This window comes from Antedon mediterranea, chromosome 6 (assembly GCF_964355755.1).
Source record: "Antedon mediterranea chromosome 6, ecAntMedi1.1, whole genome shotgun sequence".
NCBI lineage: Eukaryota > Metazoa > Echinodermata > Crinoidea > Comatulida > Antedonidae > Antedon > Antedon mediterranea.
The window spans coordinates 191,466-217,457 of record NC_092675.1 but is presented as its reverse complement, the minus strand read 5'-3'; the positions used below and the strand labels follow the sequence as shown (position 1 = coordinate 217,457).

Below are 25,992 nucleotides of genomic sequence, written 5' to 3'. Positions count from 1 at the left end.
AAAGGTCATAGGTCAAGGTCACAACTAACAAAAAACTATTTTACTGCCTAGAGACCACAGTTTTGATCCGATTCTCACCAAACTTAGCCACAATGATCAATGACACATCATATAATTGTGGTTAAATTTTGAAGGGTCAGGGTCAAAGATCAAGGTCCACAAAAAAAAAAAAAAATAAAAAAAAAAAAAACCTCAGTGGGACTTGAACCAGCGATCTCAACTGTGAGAGGCTGGACACATAACCATTACACCACACTGTCATCCACAACTTTGTAGTGTGCAGTTAACATATTTACACTTAGAACTAATAAAAAAAAATGTAAAAAAAATATATTCAGGGGGAATTTTATGTAGGGGAATTTTACAGTAGGCGGAGGTTTGTACTCTCGGAGTACCCTCTAGTTAATATTTATTATTAAATTAATAATTACTATTATAACCACGTACAAAGGAAGTGTCTGTAACAACATCTAAATGAGTCACATTATCTATTACACTAAATGTGACTGAAAACATAATCTAGAAATGACATCATTTTTTTGATAATGAAAATGTTGGCAATGTTATTATATGCAATTCTAGAGGAAATCATTGTCTGCCAAGAAATTAAAACATTCAGAGTTAATACGAGGTTACCTTTATTTTTCTAAAAGCCCTACAATTGTGTAGAACAATAAACATTGATCTATGAAGGTGGTTCAAATATGTCTTTAAATTAATACTATACTTAAATATAACATCCAAATTATACAGATACATATCCTAAAAATGTAGTAAAAAATAAAATTTATTAAAGCTGGTGCAATTTATAAAATGCACTAACACACATGATAGCAAATATATCAAATAATTACAAATCTTTCTAGTACATGCCTAATTTTTGTATTAGAGTTGGATAACTTTCTAGAGGTCAGAATGACTTATGTTCAAGAGTTTAATTTGGGCCTTTATGTTTAGAAATTGCCATGTAGGCCTAGTTGTATGTGTTACTAAAATTAATAACAATAACATTTAATATTTCTATTTTTTTCATCCCTTAAAAGTAAATTATTATTTATGAAGATGTTCAATCATATTAGTTATGATATTTTTTTACAAATAATTTAGTTTTCAGAAGGTGAGAAAATACACATCACTTATTACAATGATTAAAAATAATTAAAAGTATGCTTTCAATTCAATGTTTCAAGATTAAAAAATTAAAAGTAATTAATATCAATTTAAAAACAAAAAAATCAATTTATTCAAATTGTTAATAGAGAAGATCAGTATGCCTAACAAAAATTAGAAAAATATTATAATGATATTGAATATAAATTTAGATGTTTATATACACCCCTCCCTGACATTCCTTTTTGATATACAATATTATCAATTTTATGGCAAAGTAATGACTGCCAAAACCTGGTCAAAGTCACAATTTTACACACATTGTTGTCTAATGGTATCTAATCTTAAGAGGCTAGATTATCTAGAGACTTGTTCAGGTACAAACGCGACATCCGTTGGCTCACTGGAGTCATAGCCTTGTGAGGGCTTGAAGGTAACCACGGTGATGTCCGTGAATTGCTCAACTGTGATGATGAAAGTTGTCTGAAAATAAAAATGGTGTGAATTTTTTTTTCTCTGAACAGAAGTACTTAGTTATGAACAGGATCTGTGTGTATTCTGAGAATAAACTCCTAAAAAAATTTATAAATTGAATACAATATGATATGACACGGCACTTACAAACTTATGTTAATCAAATAAGATAACATTACAACCAAGTAACTGTAGTTTCTAGATATTTTTGTTTTTAGATTAGTTACAGTTAGTTATTCATGTATTTTTATTTTCCAATATGTTCTGTTTTGTTTCTTGGACCGCACCGCATATTGTGAGTGCCACTGTCCTGATTCAAAGGTGCATGCTCAACATATAAATAAATAAATAAACAAGTGTATAACAAATAAAAAGAGGACAAAAATATCTTGTCATATGAGTTTTAAATATTTACAGCATTATCAATGGTGGATCCAGGAATCTGAAATAGGGAGGGCTGTCCTATCTTTTGCATTACAATTTCCGAAATTGAAGGTGCAGCCCCTGATTATGATACATCAAATGAGTTCCTAAATCTGTTTTAGGGTCGTTTCATGCAAAGCTCAATCCCTATTCCTATACATAGCAGGTGTGTGGCATTTTGCAATGATTTTTAATTTATCAGTGTGTTGGACTGCATAGTTACACCATTTATCAGTGTGTTGGACTGCATAGTTACACCAATTGTGTTGGACTGCATAGTACACCATTTATCAGTGTGTTGGACTGCATAGTTACACCATTTATCAGTGTGTTGGACTGCATAGTTACACCATTTATCAGTGTGTTGGACTGCATAGTTACACCATTTATCAGTGTGTTGGACTGCATAGTTACACCATTTATCAGTGTGTTGGACTGCATAGTTACACCATTTATCAGTGTGTTGGACTGCATAGTTACACCATTTATCAGTGTGTTGGACTGCATAGTTACACCATTTATCAGTGTGTTGAACTGCATAGTTACACCAATTGTTTTAGGTATTTAATTTATATCTATCCTTTTTATCAAGATGAAATCTAACTCAATTGCAGATAATGGTTCATTTTATGTTTCTGCTAACACAATCAAAAAGCTTTTCAATACTCATGCAAACAATATTTTGATATTCAACAATTTCATAATTATGCATTGTATTCATATTATTGAAAGTAGCAAACAAATCTATAAAATATCCTTTATCGTTTCCTTTGGTGTGAAGTAAATTGTCACACAATAAATGACAATATAGAGGTCATGACAAATGACAATAGGTCATGACAAATGACAATAAAGGTCATGACAAATGACAATAGAGGTCATGACAAATGACAATAGAGGTCATGATAAATGACAATAAAGGTCATGAAAAACATGAAACAAAACATAAAAATTAAGATTTTTAAAATCAGATTTTGATTAAGCCATTTTGTAGTTTTATTTAATAAAGTCACTTCGGCAGAAAAAAAATGCTTTCACTTATAAAAAGACAAAACAAACAGTTAATTGGCTGGCACCTAATTTGACTATTATTTTGCAGTTTTTCCAGGTAAACAATTTGTTTTGATCCAATATGTTTCTGGTCAATAGGAATAACTATTATGAAACATCAAAATTGCACATCCAAAAAAAAATTTTTTTTGTGGATATCTTTAATAACAGAATTGATCAAATTATTTTTATTTCAAAATTGACTTTTTTTTCATTAAAACAATAGCCAAGGTAATTTCTGCTCTACATCTTCCATTCATTCATACCAAAGTTTAGGCTTTTAGATAAATTGCATGGTAAAAGTCAACTATATCTGAATGTGACAACATTTGAAGACCTACGCATGCGTTTTAATCTGTCATGTTTTTGTCTCTAAGCTTCCTTGTTACAAAATACAGTACAATTCTACTTTAAGGTGTAGTCATTCCAACTGTCAAATACAGGAAGTTATCTAAGCCGTTTACTACTTACAGAATTGAACTACCATTGTGGTGTGGTGGGCAATATAACTGTGTGGTAGTGGGCAATTGAGTTACACACTGTGTGGTTAAGGTAATGGTGGGCAATTGAAGTGACACACTTTTATTGGTGAGCTAAGTGGTGACACAAGACTTCAAAATTTAAAGCCGTTATGACCAAAACAATTACATGCAATACATTTGCTTGGATTCTCACAGTTTTAACAAATTGAGTATCCTTCCTATACTACAATCTAATTATCAAAATAAGCCGAATACATTTAATGTAATAAAAACTAATAATATTAAATAATACAATTGTTTCTTTCTTTTAAATTAGCTTCATATATTTCATTTATACTGCTTTGTTCTTAATTTGTCTTTTTAAAAATAATTTGTTTTTATTTTTTAAAGTTTATTTGTAGTGGGGGGAGGGGGGAGGGGGGAGGGGGGTATTGTAGTTACATTTTACTTTACCTCACATAAAAACAAACTTTTATTCTTTCTGTGTTCATACTTTCTTTGTCTATCATTTGTATTGTATGCTTTCTTTTATTCTTTCTGTGTTCATACTTTCTTTGTCTATCATTTGTATTGTATTCTTTCTGTGTTCATACTTTCTTTGTCTATCATTTGTATTGTATAATTTCTTTAATTCTTTCTGTGTTCATACTTTCTTTGTCTATCATTTGTATTGTATAATTTCTTTTATTCTTTCTGTGTTCATACTTTCTTTGTCTATCATTTGTATTGTATAATTTCTTTTATTCTTTCTGTGTTCATACTTTCTTTGTCTATCATTTGTATTGTATAATTTCTTTAATTCTTTCTGTGTTCATACTTTCTTTGTCTATCATTTGTATTGTATAATTTCTTTAATTCTTTCTGTGTTCATACTTTCTTTGTCTATCATTTGTATTGTATAATTTCTTTTATTCTTTCTGTGTTCATACTTTCTTTGTCTATCATTTGTATTGTATAATTTCTTTTATTCTTTCTGTGTTCATACTTTCTTTGTCTATCATTTGTATTGTATACTTTCTTTTATTCTTTCTGTGTTCATACTTTCTTTGTCTATCATTTGTATTGTATACTTTCTTTTATTCTTTCTGTGTTCATACTTTCTTTGTCTATCATTTGTATTGTATACTTTCTTTTATTCTTTCTGTGTTCATACTTTCTTTGTCTATCATTTGTATTGTATAATTTCTTTAATTCTTTCTGTGTTCATACTTTCTTTGTCTATCATTTGTATTGTATAATTTCTTTTATTCTTTCTGTGTTCATACTTTCTTTGTCTATCATTTGTATTGTATAATTTCTTTAATTCTTTCTGTGTTCATAATTTCTTTGTCTATCATTTGTATTTTGTCTATCATTTGTATTGTATAATTTCTTTTATTCTTTCTGTGTTCATACTTTCTTTGTCTATCATTTGTATTGTATACTTTCTTTTATTCTTTCTGTGTTCATACTTTCTTTGTCTATCATTTGTATTGTATAATTTCTTTTATTCTTTCTGTGTTCATACTTTCTTTGTCTATCATTTGTATTGTATAATTTCTTTAATTCTTTCTGTGTTCATACTTTCTTTGTCTATCATTTGTATTGTATAATTTCTTTAATTCTTTCTGTGTTCATACTTTCTTTGTCTATCATTTGTATTGTATACTTTCTTTTATTCTTTCTGTGTTCATACTTTCTTTGTCTATCATTTGTATTGTATAATTTCTTTTATTCTTTCTGTGTTCATACTTTCTTTGTCTATCATTTGTATTGTATAATTTCTTTAATTCTTTCTGTGTTCATACTTTCTTTGTCTATCATTTGTATTGTATACTTTCTTTTATTCTTTCTGTGTTCATACTTTCTTTGTCTATCATTTGTATTGTATAATTTCTTTAATTCTTTCTGTGTTCATACTTTCTTTGTCTATCATTTGTATTGTATACTTTCTTTTATTCTTTCTGTGTTCATACTTTCTTTGTCTATCATTTGTATTGTATAATTTCTTTTATTCTTTCTGTGTTCATACTTTCTTTGTCTATCATTTGTATTGTATAATTTCTTTTATTCTTTCTGTGTTCATACTTTCTTTGTCTATCATTTGTATTGTATAATTTCTTTAATTCTTTCTGTGTTCATACTTTCTTTGTCTATCATTTGTATTGTATAATTTCTTTTATTCTTTCTGTGTTCATACTTTCTTTGTCTATCATTTGTATTGTATAATTTCTTTAATTCTTTCTGTGTTCATACTTTCTTTGTCTATCATTTGTATTGTATACTTTCTTTTATTCTTTCTGTGTTCATACTTTCTTTGTCTATCATTTGTATTGTATACTTTCTTTTATTCTTTCTGTGTTCATACTTTCTTTGTCTATCATTTGTATTGTATACTTTCTTTTATTCTTTCTGTGTTCATACTTTCTTTGTCTATCATTTGTATTGTATACTTTCTTTTATTCTTTCTGTGTTCATACTTTCTTTGTCTATCATTTGTATTGTATTCTTTCTGTGTTCATACTTTCTTTGTCTATCATTTGTATTGTATAATTTCTTTAATTCTTTCTGTGTTCATACTTTCTTTGTCTATCATTTGTATTGTATAATTTCTTTTATTCTTTCTGTGTTCATACTTTCTTTGTCTATCATTTGTATTGTATAATTTCTTTTATTCTTTCTGTGTTCATACTTTCTTTGTCTATCATTTGTATTGTATACTTTCTTTTATTCTTTCTGTGTTCATACTTTCTTTGTCTATCATTTGTATTGTATACTTTCTTTTATTCTTTCTGTGTTCATACTTTCTTTGTCTATCATTTGTATTGTATACTTTCTTTTATTCTTTCGGTGTTCATACTTTCTTTGTCTATCATTTGTATTGTATAATTTTCTTTGATGTTTAAGTTTCAATTTAGTTTTAAAAAGCTCATTAGTAGTCAAACTAAATTAGTTGTAATCGCAGTTAGTAATCAAAATCAATTCGGTTTAAAAGTCAAAAGTTTAAAAAGAAATTTTAATTATGTGATACCTCAAATCACATTTGATCTGTGTTGTGGTTAACCTTTGGCTAAACCATGAACTCTTACACAAGGCTTCGATTTGACAATATACAGGAAATATGAATCTATCCCTGAAGGATCAGAAATCGTGCACCTTTAATTGAACTAGGAAATATTTACTTTTTGCAATTATAGTCACAGTGACAAATGTCTAGGACATAACAATTATCCACAGTACCCATTTATAATGATGGGTGAGAGATCATACAATCCTATAAGATTGTGACCATTTCTATAGGAAGGAATACACTGAATAAAGGATGTCATTTAAACAAGCAATCTGTATTGAAACAATGACAAACATATCTTATTGCAATTGTAAACTGATGTCTAATTTCTAAACCAAAACCAGTTGCTAATAATTACTGTAACAGTGTAAATCATTTTTTTTTTGAAAAATGTTTATACTATATTAAACAGCATATATTATTTTAAAAATGTATTCCAACTAAAACAATGGAAATTAAATTAAAAATTACCTTTTCATTGCAATAACTAAGGGAATTTAATAATAATAATAAATGTCATAGCATATTGGAAAAGAAAAAAGTGAGGAAAAACAATAAAGGATTGCGGTTTGTACTGAACATATGATTTTGAATGAAAATACTTTTGGATTGCTGACGTCAAGGAATTACATTCTTTTACCTGTTTACACCTACTAAATTGAGAAAAGGAAAAACAAATAGGACTGCGGTTCGATTCAAAGAAATTTGAAAAAGTGAATGTCATATTAGGAATTGAAAAATGTTTGTCTGCGTAGTAGTATTAAGTGACAACGAAACGCATCATCATTTCCTATAACATATCTGATATGATTCACATCTGGCTATTAATATCAGCTTATGTCAATGATAAAACAAGCTTATTCACACTTATAATTACTATTTTTCCTTTTTTTATTAGCAAAGTAGCAACATCATTTCAATGTACAATTAATGTTTTTTTAACCATAAAATGTGAAAGATTAAAAACAATGTATTGAACTTTAACCACCATTTAATTTGTATATATTCCGATGTATAGTCCAATTTAAATTTCATCTTTCTCTGTGGTTATGTTGTCAAACTGAAACCTATGAAAAGTGGAGCCATCACAACATACTCAGCAGGTGCCAATGAATTGGTCCAACTGGACCCAAAATTACATATTTTTGAGTGACAGAATATCTGACAAACCTCATACTCTCTTCAAGTTACAAAGACCCATGTTTTTTTTACAATAGAATAGAACTCCTCCTTTGGAATGTCTCTATGAAATTTGGAAAGGAACACCCCTATATGACACTTTGGAAAGGAACACCCCTATATGAAACTTTGGAAAGGAACACCCCTGTATGACACTTTGGAAAGGAACACCCCTATATGACACTTTGGAAAGGAACACCCCTATATGACACTTTGGAAAGGAACACCCCTATATGACACTTTGGAAAGGAACACCCCTATGACACTTGGAAAGGAACACCCCTATATGACACTTGGAAAGGAACACCCCTATATGACACTTTGGAAAGAAACACCCCTATATGACACTTGGAAAGGAACACCCCTATATGACACTTTGGAAAGGAACACCCCTATGACACTTGGAAAGGAACACCCCTATATGACACTTGGAAAGGAACACCCCTATATGACACTTTGGAAAGGAACACCCCTATATGACACTTTGGAAAGGAACACCCCTATATGACACTTTGGAAAGGAACACCCCTATATGACACTTTGGAAAGGAACACCCCTATATGACACTTGGAAAGGAACACCCCTATATGACACTTGGAAAGGAACACCCCTATATGACACTTGGAAAGGAACACCCCTATATGACACTTGGAAAGGAACACCCCTATATGACACTTGGAAAGGAACACCCCTATATGACACTTTGGAAAGGAACACCCCTATATGACACTTGGAAAGGAACACCCCCTATATGACACTTGGAAAGGAACACCCCTATATGACACTTGGAAAGGAACACCCCTATATGACACTTGGAAAGGAACACCCCTATATGACACTTGGAAAGGAACACCCCTATATGACACTTGGAAAGGAACACCCCTATGACACTTGGAAAGGAACACCCCTATATGATACTTGGAAAGGAACACCCCTATATGACACTTGGAAAGGAACACCCCTATATGACACTTGGAAAGGAACACCCCTATGACACTTGGAAAGGAACACCCCTATATGATACTTGGAAAGGAACACCCCTATATGACACTTGGAAAGGAACACCCCTATATGACACTTTGGAAAGGAACATGACATGAATATGACACTTTCTTGTAGAATAAAATAAATAGGTTCAACACTATGGCCAATCACTATTTGGGTACACACCTATGAAAGTGACACTTTGTTTGGTCTTAAAGGTGTCTCCTCAATCAAGATTTTACTGTAGTACTATTTTAGCTAAAAACAGACTTTTTAAAACATTTTTTTTTTGGTTGTTGTTAGTTTTTGGAGAGTTTACTGTATCATGAATAAAAATAATTTAAAAGTTTGGAAAGACAAACAAAATGATTCTTACTTGGTTGGTGAATAGGTTTCCCCAGAAGGCATTGATAGCTTGGCTTCAGCTGCAAACTGATACACAATGAGCAGACATTGACAACAAAGTTCTATGACACGCTCACAACACATAAATTCAACACCTGATATGCTATCTTTATTCTTATGAAAGATAGTGTCCCAAGAACAGCTGTAACAAAAATGATAACAATATTATTATGATTTGATAAAATACAAATGTAAATTACAATATAAACCCCTCACTTGGGACAATTCCTATGAAACAAGTGGCACTATTGCCAACTCCTATTCAGGTGACACACCTATTACTTTCACATTGGGTCCCGAAGGTGTCCTCTTAATATGGGTTCTACTCTACGTTGGATGCCTAATTTCCAAATTACCAGAGATTAATGAGAGAAGACAATATAACCACGATGTTGACAACGAATAATCATATTTTAAATAATACAGTAGTTACAAATGTAAACATACAAACATATTTATTCTATATAAATACTATTAAAACTGTTTATCACTATAAACAAAAAGCAGCATGCCTCGTGTTTGATGAAAAGCAGTTCCACAGGCCTTGCCCATGACTCCAAAGTAGACGATTAAAAAGACGATAAAATATACGCCACAGTTTCAGGGACTCAATATCGGGACAACGCCACATCTTTTGAAGAACTGAACGCACATTTGACCTGACAATGTCAATCACTTTACGACGTTTAATAGAGTCCAGTTTAACCAACCAATAAGACGCTATTCGAGGCTTGTGGTATTTCCAATTTTCTTGAATCTGTATAAATTAAATAATTTATTATAATTTATTTATAGAACATAATATATTCTTGTAATGAAATGGAAATGAAAAGTTTGTCAATAAAAATTATTATTTGGGAGAATCATAGGTACTGTAATACCTTTTAATAGAATTAACCACATTGTTTTGTCATCTTGTTGTGTTTGCATGGTTTTTAGTTTTTATTTTCTTTATTTGTTTATCTTATTTCCAGTGGGGTCCCATTAACAACAATATTAAAGTTATATAAAACAATAGCATGACAAAAAAATTCGGTTATATGATTTCACAACAACAAATGTCAGTGCCTTATTATAGACAGTCTACTGCCTAATGTACAGTATCTAGTTTGGTAGGATATCCTGTGCTGTAATATTATGCAGGTAAAGAGTGAATTGTTTACTTTAATCTAGGACAGTCCAGAACGTTGATCACATGATTGGCGTTATAACAATAACAAAAAACACTTTTGTTCAAACAAATATTAAATAGAAAGGTGAAAAAAACAACACATTAAAAATTAAGCTTTCTGACAAAAACAATCACAAAGCAAATCTACAAAGGTGAACACAAAAACACAATTTTTAGGCCTAAAACTTTTTCCGGGGATTCTGCAATCTTTTTACCTTTACATAATGATAACAAATTTTGCATTAATAATTTAATTGAAATGCGATGAAACCTTTCCACAAATCTTTCTTTTTAGTTTTTGTTTTAGCTGTTATGGCTATTTGTAAGACACCCAGTTAATACATTACAGAAGTATTGTGTTGGGTTTGTTTGCGAAAACTACTAACTTAGTGTAAATTAACGATAATCATTATTCTATTATGAAAGGAAGTTTAGTATTTAGATTACTTGGTTAAGAATAATATCTGCTTCTTCATCTGTTTTCCCAGGAAACTTGATTCGCATATCGTTAAGCGCCATTAACGTCTTTCGCATCATTTCTTCCTCTCTGTCTAAAGCAGATGTTGAAATTTCACTCTGTTGGGACAAAGATGTATGACAAAGTGAAGTTTTATTTTACAATACTGGTAATTAACATATTCATTTACCGATGAAAGTAATAAATTTTAGCTTGCATCTTACAAATCATAAATAGTATATATTTTCCAACAAAACAAGAAACATAAATAAAATCAAACTTTGAATAGACCATTTTGTAGTTTTAATAAAGTTATTCAATTTTGTGGCCATCCAAAAAATTGAAAATAAAAATTATATTTAACCAAACCGCCATATTCCTCGCTCCAATTTTTGTTCAAAGTAACAATTATGGGACATTAAAATGGCCTATCCAACAACAATTTGTCACATTATTTTTTATGGGATAATATCAGTCGACATTTATATCTAAAATATTTTCAGCAATTGCCATTGTTTGCTATGACTTAGCAATACAAGGTTATTAAAACAGACGAGGTAGACTAAACTAATATTTCCTTCCATAGAAGATAAAAACTTTCAAAATAATACCTGGAACCTTGAAAAAAATTCTTGTTATCAATAAGTTATTTTGTTTCAAAACAGTGCATGAAATTTCCAACTTAGAAAAAAGATTTTTCTATGTAAATACCTCAAATTATTGACCAATAGTTTATATACAACAAAATCTACTGCACTGACGTAGTTGCATGACATATGTCTTTGTGATGAACAACAGTGGCGTACAAGAAACTAATTCATTTAAATGCATATAATAAACAATATGCATTTAATTTCAGTGAGTGGAAACTTTCCATTGAAACAATATAACCTTTGACCTACCAAGTTTCCATCCGATGCACTTAGTTGATAAGGTTGATTTTTACGGTTCACTGTTCTTTGGAATGCACTAGTTAGATGAGCGGAATGAGGTCTTGAACTAGTGGTTAATTTCTGAGCAGATTGCGGTCGTTTAGGAATGGGATTCTTTGCTTTGTTTAGCTGACTTTGAGATTGACTAGCTGTTAGCCTGGTCTTGAAATCTGTTACTGAGTTGTGTGTTGAGGTTGAAATAGGTGAAGACGCTCTTGAATCATACTCTGGAATCTCATCAACAACAGATGGCATAGATGATAATGGCTAAGAAATTAAACAAAAATAATACTTCTTTATCTTAATAATATTATTTCCTAATCTATTTATATAGCCACCATTCCAACGATCCTTGCTCATGGCACTGTGTAAACTTAACTGCTACAATTTTCAACTACATGCTTCTTCCCTAAGGGTCATGTCAGTGCTGCCAATTCTAGCGCTCATTCGTTTGTCCACGACAATGGATGTATGAGCTAGTACACCGGGGTAACCCCAACTCATCTCGAAAGATGTATTAGGTTCTTTAAAGCGCACACAAGCATTTTTATAAGCATAGCATCCAAGAAGACTTTTTTTATAGGGCATACCATCTCATAATTTTGAGATGTATATTATATTTTCCATTTGCATACCTTAGGACCTTTAAATAACTTTTGTTTTCCATCATCTTCAATATCACAAGCTTGTAACATATCAATTATCTCATCCTCCTATTAATGTAAAAAAGAAAATAATATTGTAAGTAAAAACTACTTTAATATACAAATAATGAATGTTTATGACTTTGATTGTGTGAATATTTCATGAGTTGAAAATAGACCTGTCAATCTTTCATCAAATGAAATATTCTCTCCATTCAATGAATACAAAACATTAATCATTTTATTCAATTTATCCATTCTAAATCATTGACGAATGATAGGCCAAGAATCTATGTCATTCAAAAAGACAGTCCTCCAACTTTACAGCCATTCTACAAATTAAGGAGATTTAATTGACAAAAAGTTCATAGACTAGTCCATTTTACTAAGGGGGTTACAATCTTTCATTACCCTAAGTGATCCATTGAGTAGTTTAGCAATTTCTTTTTGAAGTGAAGCAGCACGCCCTGCTAGAAAAATGTTAAAAGCATCACTGATGAGCTTCCGATACCGATCTTGTGAACTTTTATCTGGAGGAGGAAATATTCGCTGGTACCGCCCCATGTTACAATTCTCAAAATCTTCCCGAGCATTATCTCGGCGAATGCTGATCAGTTTTTGTTTTAGTTCTTCTTTCCTTCTGTCAACAACAATTTTTCTGCGATCAATATCCTACAGCAATAGAATGAATAGAATTATATAAAAGATTGTAGGTTTAAAAACAAGGACAATGCAAAAAAAAACCATTAAACCTAAAAACAAATGGTGTAATTGTCATATAAACGTTTTATAGTTCGATATTGATTAGGGCGACTGTCATTGTGATTCACATATTAAATGCAGTTTTAATAGAGTTTTCTATTTTAATTTGAACAAAATTTAAACATTTTATGATGTTATATTCATGAAAAATTTTCTTTTTTATTCAGGTCCTCTTTTGGCTAATGACAATGATGCCAATTGTTTACTGTGGTAGTGTTCACTTACTGTCAAATCCAAGTCTAATCGTTTGCTAGGCCTGAACAGTCTCCGTCTTGACTCTGCCTTCTGGGCTGCCATTCCCTTCCGTCTATCTGATGGCTTCATGTTGATTAATCTAAATGCATCATGCAGTAAAGCACCTTTAATATCCAGATCAATCTTCTCATCTGTTCCAAAACTTGGAGCTCGATTAATCTAAACGAATAGAAAAAAAAAATCTAGTAAAATGATTTTTTCAGTTAGTTACATTCCTACAATTCCTAGAGCATTGGTTAGTATAGAGCCAAACCTCATTTTGAAGAACTTTTAAAATTTTATTTTTAAAATGCACAATTATTTACCTTTACTTTTTAGTCGAACGCTATTAAGAGGACACCTTAAGACCCAACAAAATTTCCCTTATTACGGACATAAATGTGTTATTTGAGTAAATTATTGAGAAACTTTTAAGAATACAGCAGAACCTCTCATTTAATAGGTATGCCACAAAGAAGGACATTCTTTTCAATTTCAAACTTTATTTTTAGGTTATCATTTCATTATTGACATTATGAAGCTAATAGACATGTTTTGTATAACACACTTTTATAATGTTATACTGTATGTACAATTTTTGGCTGGACCAAAAAGTCAAGTTCCAAGGCGAGTCCAGAATATATTTACAAGAAGAGATTTTATTGATATCTGCAATTAGGATTTGTATAAAAAAGATGGCGCGATGTCTTACCTCTAACAACCAAGGTTTGAGTGACTTATCAAGGAATATGTCAAACCCAAGTATTTCAAAACAAACACTGTCATTGCCAGCAGTTCCTGGCCGGCACATCCTATAGGCATGCAACACATGCGGCTCAGAAACAATCAACGTTTTGTTTATCACGTCCTGAAAGAAGGTAAAAGTTGTTTATATCCTGATTAATTGTGTTTGGCTAAACAAACACACAATTTATTGTACTGTTAAAGTGAGTCATATGTAGATACAGTATCAACGCATAACAAACAAAATAAGTTAGTTTAGTATTATCATTTTATTTTTTTATTATTGTTTGCGATTATTTGATTATTTCAGTACTTATTTCAGTAAGTATAAGTAACTTTGACTGGTGATACCAGCCTAAAAGTTTTGTTCTTATTATGTTACAAAATTTAGTTTAGTCATGGTTTTACACTTCCTAAAGTCTAAGACAATGACACAAAATGAGATATTTACATTTACCAATGTTGGTTTTGTGGTAATAGAATCATACTCAATATTACTTATGGTGATCATTACCTTATAATCTCAAGGGCATTTATTTAACAAAAGGGACAGATTCCATTTGGGTATGCCAAAAACCTTGTGTGACTTTTAAGAGAAAAGCCCGGTCTGCACTATCAAAGTTTATGTGACAAAAAATGACTGAGCTTAAGAATGAAGAGAACTCACCGCAATGCTTTTCCATATGGCGGCAACATCGTAATCATTCTTGCGGAGGTAATCATTAAAGAACTGAATGGATCTTTTGCTGCCCTTGGTAACATCTTCATTGCGTTGAAAGTTCTCACTTCTCTTGTTAATCGAGTAGTTTGTGAGATGCATATACAATTGTTCCTGCAAAGATAAATTGTATTGTATAATAGTTAATAAATACTTAACATCGCTAGCCAAAAAACAAACCTCATATCAAAAGCTAAAATATGATTGGTGTTAATTAAAAACTGAAATCTCAATGACTTTTCAATATAATTGCTCATCATTATAACACTAAAATACAAAGCACATAATTTATGTTATTTATACAGAACTCTTCAAAGTATCACCAAAAAAATGACTAAAAAATGTACACATATTGAACATACTGTACTAGTACTATTACCATGCATCCTCAATGCATGCACAACCTAACCCTAACATACTGTACTAGTACTATTACCATGCATCCTCAATGCATGCATAACCTAACCCTAACATACTGTACTAGTACTATTACCATGCATCCTCAATGCATGCATAACCTAACCCTAACATACTGTACTAGTACTATTACCATGCATCCTCAATGCATGCACAACCTAACCCTAACATACTGTACTAGTACTATTACCATGCATCCTCAATGCATGCACAACCTAACCCTAACATACTGTACTAGTACTATTACTATACAACCTCAATGCATGCACAACCGAACCCTAACATACTGTACTAGTACTATTACCATGCATCCTCAATGCATGCATAACCTAACCCTAACATACTGTACTAGTACTATTACTATACATCCTCAATGCATGCATAACCTAACCCTAACATACTGTACTAGTACTATTACCATGCATCCTCAATGCATGCATAACCTAACCCTAACATACTGTACTAGTACTATTACTATGCATCCTCAATGCATGCACAACCTAACCCTAACATACTGTACTAGTACTATTACTATGCATCCTCAATGCATGCACAACCTAACCCTAACATACTGTACTAGTACTATTACTATGCATCCTCAATGCATGCATAACCTAACCCTAACATACTGTACTAGTACTATTACCATGCATCCTCAATGCATGCATAACCTAACCCTAACATACTGTACTAGTACTATTACTATGCATCCTCAATGCATGCACAACCTAACCCTAACATACTGTACTGGTACTATTACTATACATCCTCAATGCATGCACAACCTAACCCTAACATACTGTACTAGTACTATTACCATGCATCCTCAATGCATGCATAACCTAACCCTAACATACTGTACTAGTACTATTACCATGCATCCTCAATGCATGCATAACCTAACCCTAACATACTGTACTAGTACTATTACCATGCATCCTCAATGCATGCATAACCTAACCCTAACATACTGTACTAGTACTATTACCATGCATCCTCAATGCATGCACAACCTAACCCTAACATACTGTACTAGTACTATTACTATGCATCCTCAATGCATGCATAACCTAACCCTAACATACTGTACTAGTACTATTACCATGCATCCTCAATGCATGCATAACCTAACCCTAACATACTGTACTAGTACTATTACTATACAACCTCAATGCATGCATAACCTAACCCTAACATACTGTACTAGTACTATTACCATGCATCCTCAATGCATGCATAACCTAACCCTAACATACTGTACTAGTACTATTACCATGCATCCTCAATGCATGCATAACCTAACCCTAACATACTGTACTAGTACTATTACTATACATCCTCAATGCATGCATAACCTAACCCTAACATACTGTACTGGTACTATTACCATGCATCCTCAATGCATGCATAACCTAACCCTAACATACTGTACTAGTACTATTACTATACAACCTCAATGCATGCATAACCTAACCCTAACATACTGTACTAGTACTATTACCATGCATCCTCAATGCATGCATAACCTAACCCTAACATACTGTACTAGTACTATTACCATGCATCCTCAATGCATGCATAACCTAACCCTAACATACTGTACTAGTACTATTACTATACATCCTCAATGCATGCATAACCTAACCCTAACATACTGTACTAGTACTATTACCATGCATCCTCAATGCATGCATAACCTAACCCTAACATACTGTACTAGTACTATTACCATGCATCCTCAATGCATGCATAACCTAACCCTAACATACTGTACTAGTACTATTACTATGCATCCTCAATGCATGCATAACCTAACCCTAACATACTGTACTAGTACTATTACTATACATCCTCAATGCATGCATAACCTAACCCTAACATACTGTACTAGTACTATTACTATGCATCCTCAATGCATGCATAACCTAACCCTAACATACTGTACTAGTACTATTACTATACAACCTCAATGCATGCATAACCTAACCCTAACATACTGTACTAGTACTATTACCATGCATCCTCAATGCATGCATAACCTAACCCTAACATACTGTACTAGTACTATTACTATACATCCTCAATGCATGCATATAATGGTGTACATTGGTCAAAACCAAAGTTATTAATTATTGAAATTCAAACAATTAATAAATATTCAACAATATTCTGACTCACCACATTTCCATCTGATGGGGAGGCATACTTTTGTGTACTCAATCTAACAAGGCCATCATTAAAAAGGAAAACTCTTAAAGGGTCACATGATGTCACCAAAACATAAATACGGAGGTCAAATTTGTAACCTTCCAATAAGAAAGGCCGATCTAGATACTCCTGAACAATTGTATGGTCTTGTTGTTGAATTCTCTCACCATTTCGAAATAAAGAAATGCTAGAAAAGAAAATTAATGGGAAAAAAATTTAATAAATCATAAATAAATCAGATATTTATATGTAAATGTCTTCTACTTTTGTGATAATATTGTTTATCATTCTACATTTAAACAAATACATTCTCATTGTGTACATGTTTATTATGTGTTATGTTATGTACCATTTTGAACTAAGAATATGATATATAAATGGATTGAATTGGACTTTCAACTTTTAAATAACACATGCAAATAAAACAAGTGGTTTAAACATTGTAAAATGTATTGATTTTATTTAGGAGTTTATTGTTTCATTGAGTGGAATGACTGTTTATTCAACGCTCAAAGTATAGTATACAAGTGTCTTTTATACTATATATATATATATACTTGTTTAAGAATAAATGAATCTATTATAATGTACAAGAGAGAGAGAGTTTGTGTGATTTTTGTTATATTTTTGCTACAGTACGCATTCATATACATGGTGTATCAAAATTGCCAGAATTGTACTAGGAAGGTTTAATACTACTGTAAATTTGAAAATCATTTGCCTCTAGTCTACAAAACAGAAAATAGTTTATTACGGTACAAATAAAAAGATCTGTAAAGCTCTGTCTAACACTAACTTTAACAAACTTTATGTGAAAAAAAAAGTGAGGTGCCCATACATGAACATGATGCCATATCAATACCATATTTGGGCATATCGCTACCATATTTGGACACATCACACTTTTTTGACAAACTATAGTTTGATAGTGTAGACAGAGCTTAACAAAGATGAATACATACCCTTGGCCCATTGAGCCATTCGAAGGTTTCACTATGAAAGTCTGCTTCTTATTTTTGCGTTTCAGTTCTCGTACGTAACATTGAAATGCACTGTATTCCGCGGGAAAGATCCAGGTTTTGGGAGAAAAATTGTATTCATGTGGATGTACCTTCATCATTCTATGTAAAAATAATAATAATAATGATATTACAAATAAAGACAAATTGTATTTGAGTAAATTATTTAGAAACTTTTAAGAATACAGTAGATCCCCTACTTAGGGACACCACTATTAATAAGGGGACACTTTCTTGTGAAACAAACTAGTGGCAGTAATATATACACTGCAGCCAACCCTTATCCAGGGGACACTTTCTTGTGAAACAAACTAGTGGCAGGCAGCAATATATACACTGCAGCCAACCCTTACCCAGGGGACACTTTCTTGTGAAACAAACTAGTGGCAGGCAGCAATAAATACACTGCAGCCAACCCTTATCCAGGGGACACTTTCTTGTGAAACAAACTAGTGGCAGGCAGCAATATATACACAGCAGCCAACCCTAATATCCAGGGGACACTTTCTTGTGAAACAAACTAGTGGCAGGCAGCAATATATACACTGCAGCCAACCCTTATCCAGGGGACACTTTCTTGTGAAACAAACTAGTGGCAGGCAGCAATATATACACTGCAGCCAACCCTTATCCAGGGGACACTTTCTTGTGAAACAAACTAGTGGCAGGCAGCAATATATACACTGCAGCCAACCCTTATCCAGGGGACACTTTCTTGTGAAACAAACTAGTGGCAGGCAGCAATATATACACTGCAGCCAACCCTTATCCAGGGGACATTTCTATTAGTATTTAGAGGACGCGCTGATTTGTGTCCCAAAGGTGTCCCCTTAATAGTGGTTCTACTGTATGGTCTTCTTTGTGTTCATCTGGAATAAACCAATTTCTTATCCACCACTTACAGTAACTGTACATCTTTAATAATGTTTATGTAAAACTAGATTAAATAAGGCCACTAAATGACTTACTTTACTCCTTATTTAATTTTTCTGACAATATTGAAGTTTATAACTTGCGTAACATCCGAAATATAATAATTCCATTTTGTAAGACCACATCATATCGTTTATCTTTTGTCCCATCTATTATAACACATTGGAATGAGTTAAATAATGAAATAAAAAATTCCTCATTTCTTGTTGAGTTTAAAAAATTGCTACTGAAATCCAATTTGTTTGAAACAAAAAAACGTTCTTATTATGATACAGGTGATAAGAAGATTAACCAAATTCACACTAGAATCCGACTTGGTTTCAGCTGTCTCAATTCGCATTTATTCTTACATGGACTTCGGGACAATCCAAATTGTACTTGTGGCTTTAATGTTGAGAATCCGCTTCATTTCTTATGTTACTGCCCTAATTATAATACACAAAGAGATATTCTACTTGTAAGCGCTAACTCAATTATTGAGGATATCTTAGCCAAGGATTTTTCTTTAACATTTAATTTTACATTTTTAAGTGAAATTTTTATTTTTGGTTCCGATCTTCTTTCGAATTGTGAAAATGCTTTATTATTTTATTATGTACAACAATTTCTTGTTAATTCTGGAAGATTTAATTGATGTTTCTGTTAGTTATTTTAAAATGTTGTATTTGTTAATCTGAGGCGCCTTGAAGCTAAGATGGTTCCATCTTGTAAGGCGCCTCTGTGTAATATACTGAATAAAAAAAAAAAAAAAAAAAAAAAATGACTTACTTTGCTAAATTTCTTGCGAGACAGTCTTTGCGGCAGATCTCACCCATGGCAGGAAAATGATTAATTCTCTACAATGACAAATAAAATGGTTTTCAATTAATGATTCAAATGATACATTTGCATGTCTGTAAATCTTCATTGATACAAGCTGTTTTAAGTACAAGAGGCAGGATTTATATGTTCTTTAAATGCTGTAGTGCTAAAAAAATGTTATACAGCACCATCTGTTATTGCCATTGCAGCGACTGGCAGTAGTGTGCTGAAACTAATTTGCTACTTTCTATTTGTTTCTTTTTTTTTGTCAAACTAGTTTGATAGTGTAGACAGAGCTTTAGATTTATGCAATAAAATACTAACCTGATATGGTTTTAATTCCGCTATTCTCTCGTTTGGAACGGCTGTGTCATTCCAGAACAAAAAACTAAAGACAAAAGTGAGAAATTGTATTTATCAAATTATTGCCATATCTTAGGTATAACTTACAATTAAAAATGAAGAGGAAAATATGAAACTCTTTTTGGTTAATAATCATGTAACATAATTGATTAACGATAACCACCACATGCAATTTTCTCATAAGTTCAATATCAAATATTGAAAGTTATACTTATATATAAATACAAAAGCAGCAAAAGAGCTGTAGGTTTGAGCTTTATATGAGCTTTGAATAATTGATTATTTTTAAAACAGTACTTACCACGAAGGGTCTTCATCTAAATCTGATAAATTACCAAACTCATGTGCAACTTTCCGGACTGGAAAAAATATAAAAAAAGTTTAATGGGGAATTGTAAAAACAATACAGTATAGTAGTCAACTGTTGCAAATCATGATATGACTTTTATTGTATGGTACAAAATAGATGAATACCAGATTTGTCAAAATATGCAATAATTCTGTCCGGTACTGTACTAAGAATCATAATTATATTATTTTATTTATGTAATGGTATGAAGTTGATCATAAATTCTGAAGTTAAAGCATGAATATCATTCAATACATGTTTACAGTAAAACATTCAGTAAACCTAAAAAACACAAAACACATTAATTATTACCAATTTCATATTTTGTAGCCGAGACATTTAAAGATATTAACAATTTCCGCCTCTTGGTTTTCTTTCTTGTTGTATGGTGTCGACTTTTGGTCGCAAATTGACTTCTATTTTCAAGCATGTCATCTCTCCTCGCTTCTATTTTCCTATCTGACAATTCATCTAAGGAATAAATGATGTAAGACTGATTAAAGTAAAAACATTAATCTCAATCTATATTCATGCATGTTAATATTAAAACACAGTAAATATTACTTGTTAAATGTTTATTACATTATATATACTTAACACACAATTAATGGTGAATATTATATTATAATAATTATGCTCTAAATAATCCAATATATTGCAGGTCAATCAACAACAACCACTTGTTGGTACTGTATCTATAATATGTATTTGTATTGTATGATCATGGAAAATTATCTAATTTTATAGCTCCATGGTATGATACAGTAACACATGTGATTCCTATACCATGTTAAGTTAGGATTAATACTGCATTACATCACATGTGACATTTTGCTCTACAGTACTTAATGTACGATACACAGTAACTTGTTATACTGTACACACACAATACGTTTTCTAAGATTGTTTACAGTATGATATAGGACAAATTGTATATACTCTACTTAGCAAGAAGCCTACAACAATCAACAGAGCTTTCAAAACTTTTTTTATGTTAGTCCACCAGTCGCCTTTTTTTATTTTTGCCCAAGTTTACAAGCAGTATACAGTACGTATGAAATGCAATATGTAAAAATGTATCTTTTTACTAATATTAAGTCAAAACTCCATCTAGAACCTAGACTTATCTTCTATTATGATACAGGGTACTAATTAATGAAGTAATTATACTGTTGTATTTACTTGTGTTTTGAATGCTGACATCATCTCCACTGTGATTCACACCTCCCCCTTCAATACCTCCGGATGTTGAAGGCATCTTTAACTTTGTTATACAACACTTAATGTTGCACTAATGTTCATCTTCAAAGGTCACTTGTGTTAACCATTTGATAACCAATAATGCACTGCAAATCAAAAATATTTTTTATTTAGAAATTTAACAAATATTAATGAAATGAAACATTTTTCACTAGAGAACTATTTCAAATTAAAAAAACATTGCACAAAGTAAAAGTGTAATGTATCCACAGTATCTGTCATTTAAAAGGAAAATTGTTTGCTTGACCACTTTCTGGTTGTGATGTATTGTAGTACTGTAACTGATGGTGTACAGTTACACAATACTCAATAAGATCCGTTGTCAATCAAAATTTATGAAATATTAGATCTATTGTATATTAAAATTTGCATTTTGTTAATTGTAAGGTTCAATACAAAGACGTCAAAAGTGCAATCTTGCAGTATTCATTAAGCTATTTGACAAAAAAAGTGTGATATACCCAAATATGGTAATGATATGCCCAAATATGGTAGTGATAGGACATCATCCTGTCTATACATGGGCACATCACTTTTTTTTGTCACATAAAGTTTGATATAAATAAAGAGCTTAAGAAACATGTGTCATTGAAAAAATAACAAGTGTTCATGAATACAGTGATGAGCAATCAAAATAGTTGCCTTGGAAACAGATAAACAAACTTGGAAACCGTTTTATTGGAAAGAGAAACAATAATACTTGCAAGAAGCACATTGTGTTTGTGATGCTTAAAATGATTAAGTAGGACATGTTGAATTAACACAATCACTATGGAGACATCATGAACTGACTAGATACTGTAGATATCAGTATTAGCATGGCAGCCATGAAGAAATTTTGAAAACTATAAAAAAAATTGTCTGATGTAGGGAATCTATATTTTTGCTAGTGAGGTACAGTATAGAAAAAAACAGTAACACACTAATGTTTCCTACTAACTCCAAATTGTCTGATGCAGGGAATCTATATTTTCGCTAGTGAGGTACAGTATAGAAAAAAAACAGTAACACACTAATGTTTCCTACTAACTCCAAATTCTGATTGTTATTGACAATGTTCCCCGTTTAATGAAATGCAACTTGCAACCAAATGAAACTAAATTTAAAAGTCGATCAGAACTGGAGTAACAAAGTTATGCTGTGTTTTATACCAAAACCTGATACCAGCTAGCAGCTATTATGATTCAAGATTATTTATTGATCCATAAACTGAACATTTTACTTTTTTTTGGCAATTATACATTTAAACTGAAAATACATTAAAACATCAAAATACTAAAAAATGAAGTGATAATATAGATAAAAAGTATTCTTAAAAACAAGAATATACTTTATAAAATGTTAAAACTTTAATTAAATGTTTTAATACTAATTAACGTGTTGTTATCATTAAAATAAAAAATAAATTCTGGTAAAAAAGTATGCCTCTGTGATTGTTTTAAATAAAACAATTTACAAAACAGAATGGTTTAACTGTATTGTTCCTAATGTGAAGTAAATACACTCCAACTTTATCACAATTAATAGGTGATACAAATAAACACTAAGATGCTGAATTACTGACTGTCATCCAGTGACACAATAGACCCCCAGGGGGTTGTGTATCATAACAAAAGCCATTGTATTTGACATTGCAAAGCACAATAAAGGGCTATTTTCTCAGGTTTAAGTATTGAGTAATTATAGGCTTGAGCATACAGTAAATTTTTAATAACTACATTTTTAAATGATGAAGGTTAAATCTCATGCTCTTTGAGGTACTGTATTGATTGGCCTTCTTTTTGTAATCCACAAAACAAGAATGTTATTATTTCCCTTTGTTGTATCTTCTCTTTAGAACAAACGCCCATCTTTTGTCAAACATTCATCCTCTTTTGATTCATTTAAAAAACTCATTTATAGCATTTTCAGGATACAATGGGCACCTATTTATTTTTATTGCCACAATTTTTGATTATCATAATATTCATCTACTTGCTTGAATAAGAATAAGATATTGCTCTTCTCAAATACTGTAGCTACCAAAAAGTCTAAAAATAAATTAATATTAAAAGACAAACATTCCAAATTCTGCTTTATTAAGTCTGAAAATCAGACATTATTTTCCACTGGTATTGTGGGAGAATGTGACTCGTGACAAAAAATGAGTTTTCTTGGCTTTTTGTATTGTAAAGAAATGCTTCATTCACATGAAAGTCTCAGCAAATAAAACAGAATCACAGATGAAATATTAAATAAAAACAGACTAGTCGGTATACTACTCGGTGTAGATACGCTAACTGATTCATAACAACTCTGAGAACACTATTTAGACTTGTTTAAATACAATGCATGCAGCCAAACGTCATAAGTGTACATTCTTAATCGGATACGCATACCGGTTATAGCCCCAAAAAGTATACATAATTATTAAGCAATTATTGTGATTGTAAAACTTGCACTGAAAAGTTATTAATAATAATTATTTATCGTATAGTAGGCCTAGCTCTACTTACCCAACATTGACAAAACAAAAGTAATTCATTTTTTTGTAGTACTAGCCTAGTAGCCTATAGGCCTAGCACTAGCAGTAGTCAACCGTCAACGCGGATTAAATTAATTTTTTCAACTTCTATGCCCACACCATCACCAACAACATACAGTACATACAATGAAATAATTCCCATCAACAACGTACCTCACCTCGAACACTTGACAACATCTATCTAGCTATATGGGATGACTAGGCCTAGGCTGAAATGTTAGGCCTGGCCTAGGTAGCGTAGCCGTATATAGTGTGACAACAGCAGCAGTCGGACTCTGACCGCGATGGATGGACTCACCCACTCACTGGCACTGATGATGCAGATTAGTGTTTGCCACTGTTGTATTTAACCTGCAGGCTGGATGTAATCCCTGCTTTTATGAGGTGTTAATGAGGCACTATAAGACGTATAAACACAAGTTACATTCCACTTAATAAATTGATCGATATGTATCGATTATAATAGTTTAACAACAGGCTGACCTCGAAATCGCAATTACCCCGTCCCCATCATATCTCTCTACATCTTGTTTGTAAATAATTAAGTCGTCGCGTCCGCCGCGCCGCCGTACGTCCAACAATCAATGTGTGTCTCCCTTAGTTACCGTAAAAATAGGTGGCGCTAGATCACACATCACATCACACATCACATCACACAGAGAGACGTAATAATTATGCCAGAATCGGTGGGGAAATATCCAATGGTGATCCTGTTTTAAACTCTAATGGTGTACGGCTATTGAATTTTTGTGACAATTCAAACTTAGCTATTTTAAATTGTAGTGATCATTGTACGGGGAAATTTACATGGTTCAGGAATAACTTGCAAAGTACAATTGATTACATGTTATGCTCTAATAGTGTACTCAATTGTGTAAATGAATTTATTATTGATGACGACAGGGTGATGGGCCTTGGGAGTGACCACAATGTCCTTCTCCTTAAATTATATATTAATAATATCTATCATAAAAATATTAATTATCAAAATAGCATAATATGTTGGAATATCCAAAGGAATCAAGATTTTTCTTTGTTTAAGCAACACATTCGGATATTGTTTCGTGAATGGGATGCAGATTCTTTTAATGATGTTAATTGTCTTTGGGATTCATGGAAAAATAACCTTATATTGGCCGCGACAAAGGGTATAGGAATTAAGAAAAATAATGTTAACATTAAATGCAACTCTTGGTTTGATGAAAATGTCGATGCGGCTATTAAAGATAGAAGGGAAGCATCGCGTCTTCATCGTAGATGGGCTAAGGGTCTCGACCCCAATAAGAATGGTGATGATTTA

The 25,992-nt window shown here is 31.7% G+C and overlaps 1 protein-coding gene across 2 annotated transcripts; it reads right to left on the bottom strand.

Moving 5' to 3' along the window:
• Positions 1-433: 433 nt before the first annotated feature.
• Positions 434-25,400, bottom strand: LOC140052288 (tubulin polyglutamylase TTLL7-like). 2 transcript variants are annotated; one of them, XM_072097772.1, is made up of 18 exons: positions 25,298-25,400; positions 22,091-22,254; positions 21,221-21,379; positions 20,861-20,918; positions 20,521-20,584; positions 20,164-20,231; positions 18,406-18,564; positions 17,414-17,630; positions 14,768-14,932; positions 14,069-14,224; positions 13,348-13,536; positions 12,772-13,032; positions 12,352-12,429; positions 11,687-11,983; positions 10,775-10,903; positions 9,669-9,913; positions 9,128-9,298; positions 434-1,593 (listed from the first exon to the last, which is right to left on the bottom strand). In XM_072097772.1, the coding sequence occupies exons 2-18, from the start codon at positions 22,164-22,166 to the stop codon at positions 1,455-1,457; spliced, it is 2,631 nt and encodes an 876-aa protein (XP_071953873.1). In that variant the 5' UTR covers positions 22,167-22,254; positions 25,298-25,400; the 3' UTR covers positions 434-1,454. The 2 variants fall into 2 exon arrangements, with proteins under 2 accessions (XP_071953873.1, XP_071953872.1); XM_072097771.1 differs by lacking the exon at positions 25,298-25,400 and adding an exon at positions 24,991-25,200.
• Between the last annotated feature and the right edge of the window lie 592 nt (positions 25,401-25,992).

What these genes read in the sequence shown, in the direction of transcription:
- LOC140052288 (XM_072097772.1), bottom strand. Translation starts at nt 22,166, where the DNA reads ATGCCTTCAACATCCGGAGGTATTGAAGGGGGAGGTGTGAATCACAGT. An exon ending in GATTAGACTTGGATTTGACA is followed by an intron (nt 13,033 to 13,347) that starts GTAAGTGAACAC and finishes CTATTGCTGTAG; the next exon opens with GATATTGATCGCAGAAAAAT. An exon ending in CAGATATTATTCTTAACCAA is followed by an intron (nt 9,914 to 10,774) that starts GTAATCTAAATA and finishes TAATTTATACAG; the next exon opens with ATTCAAGAAAATTGGAAATA.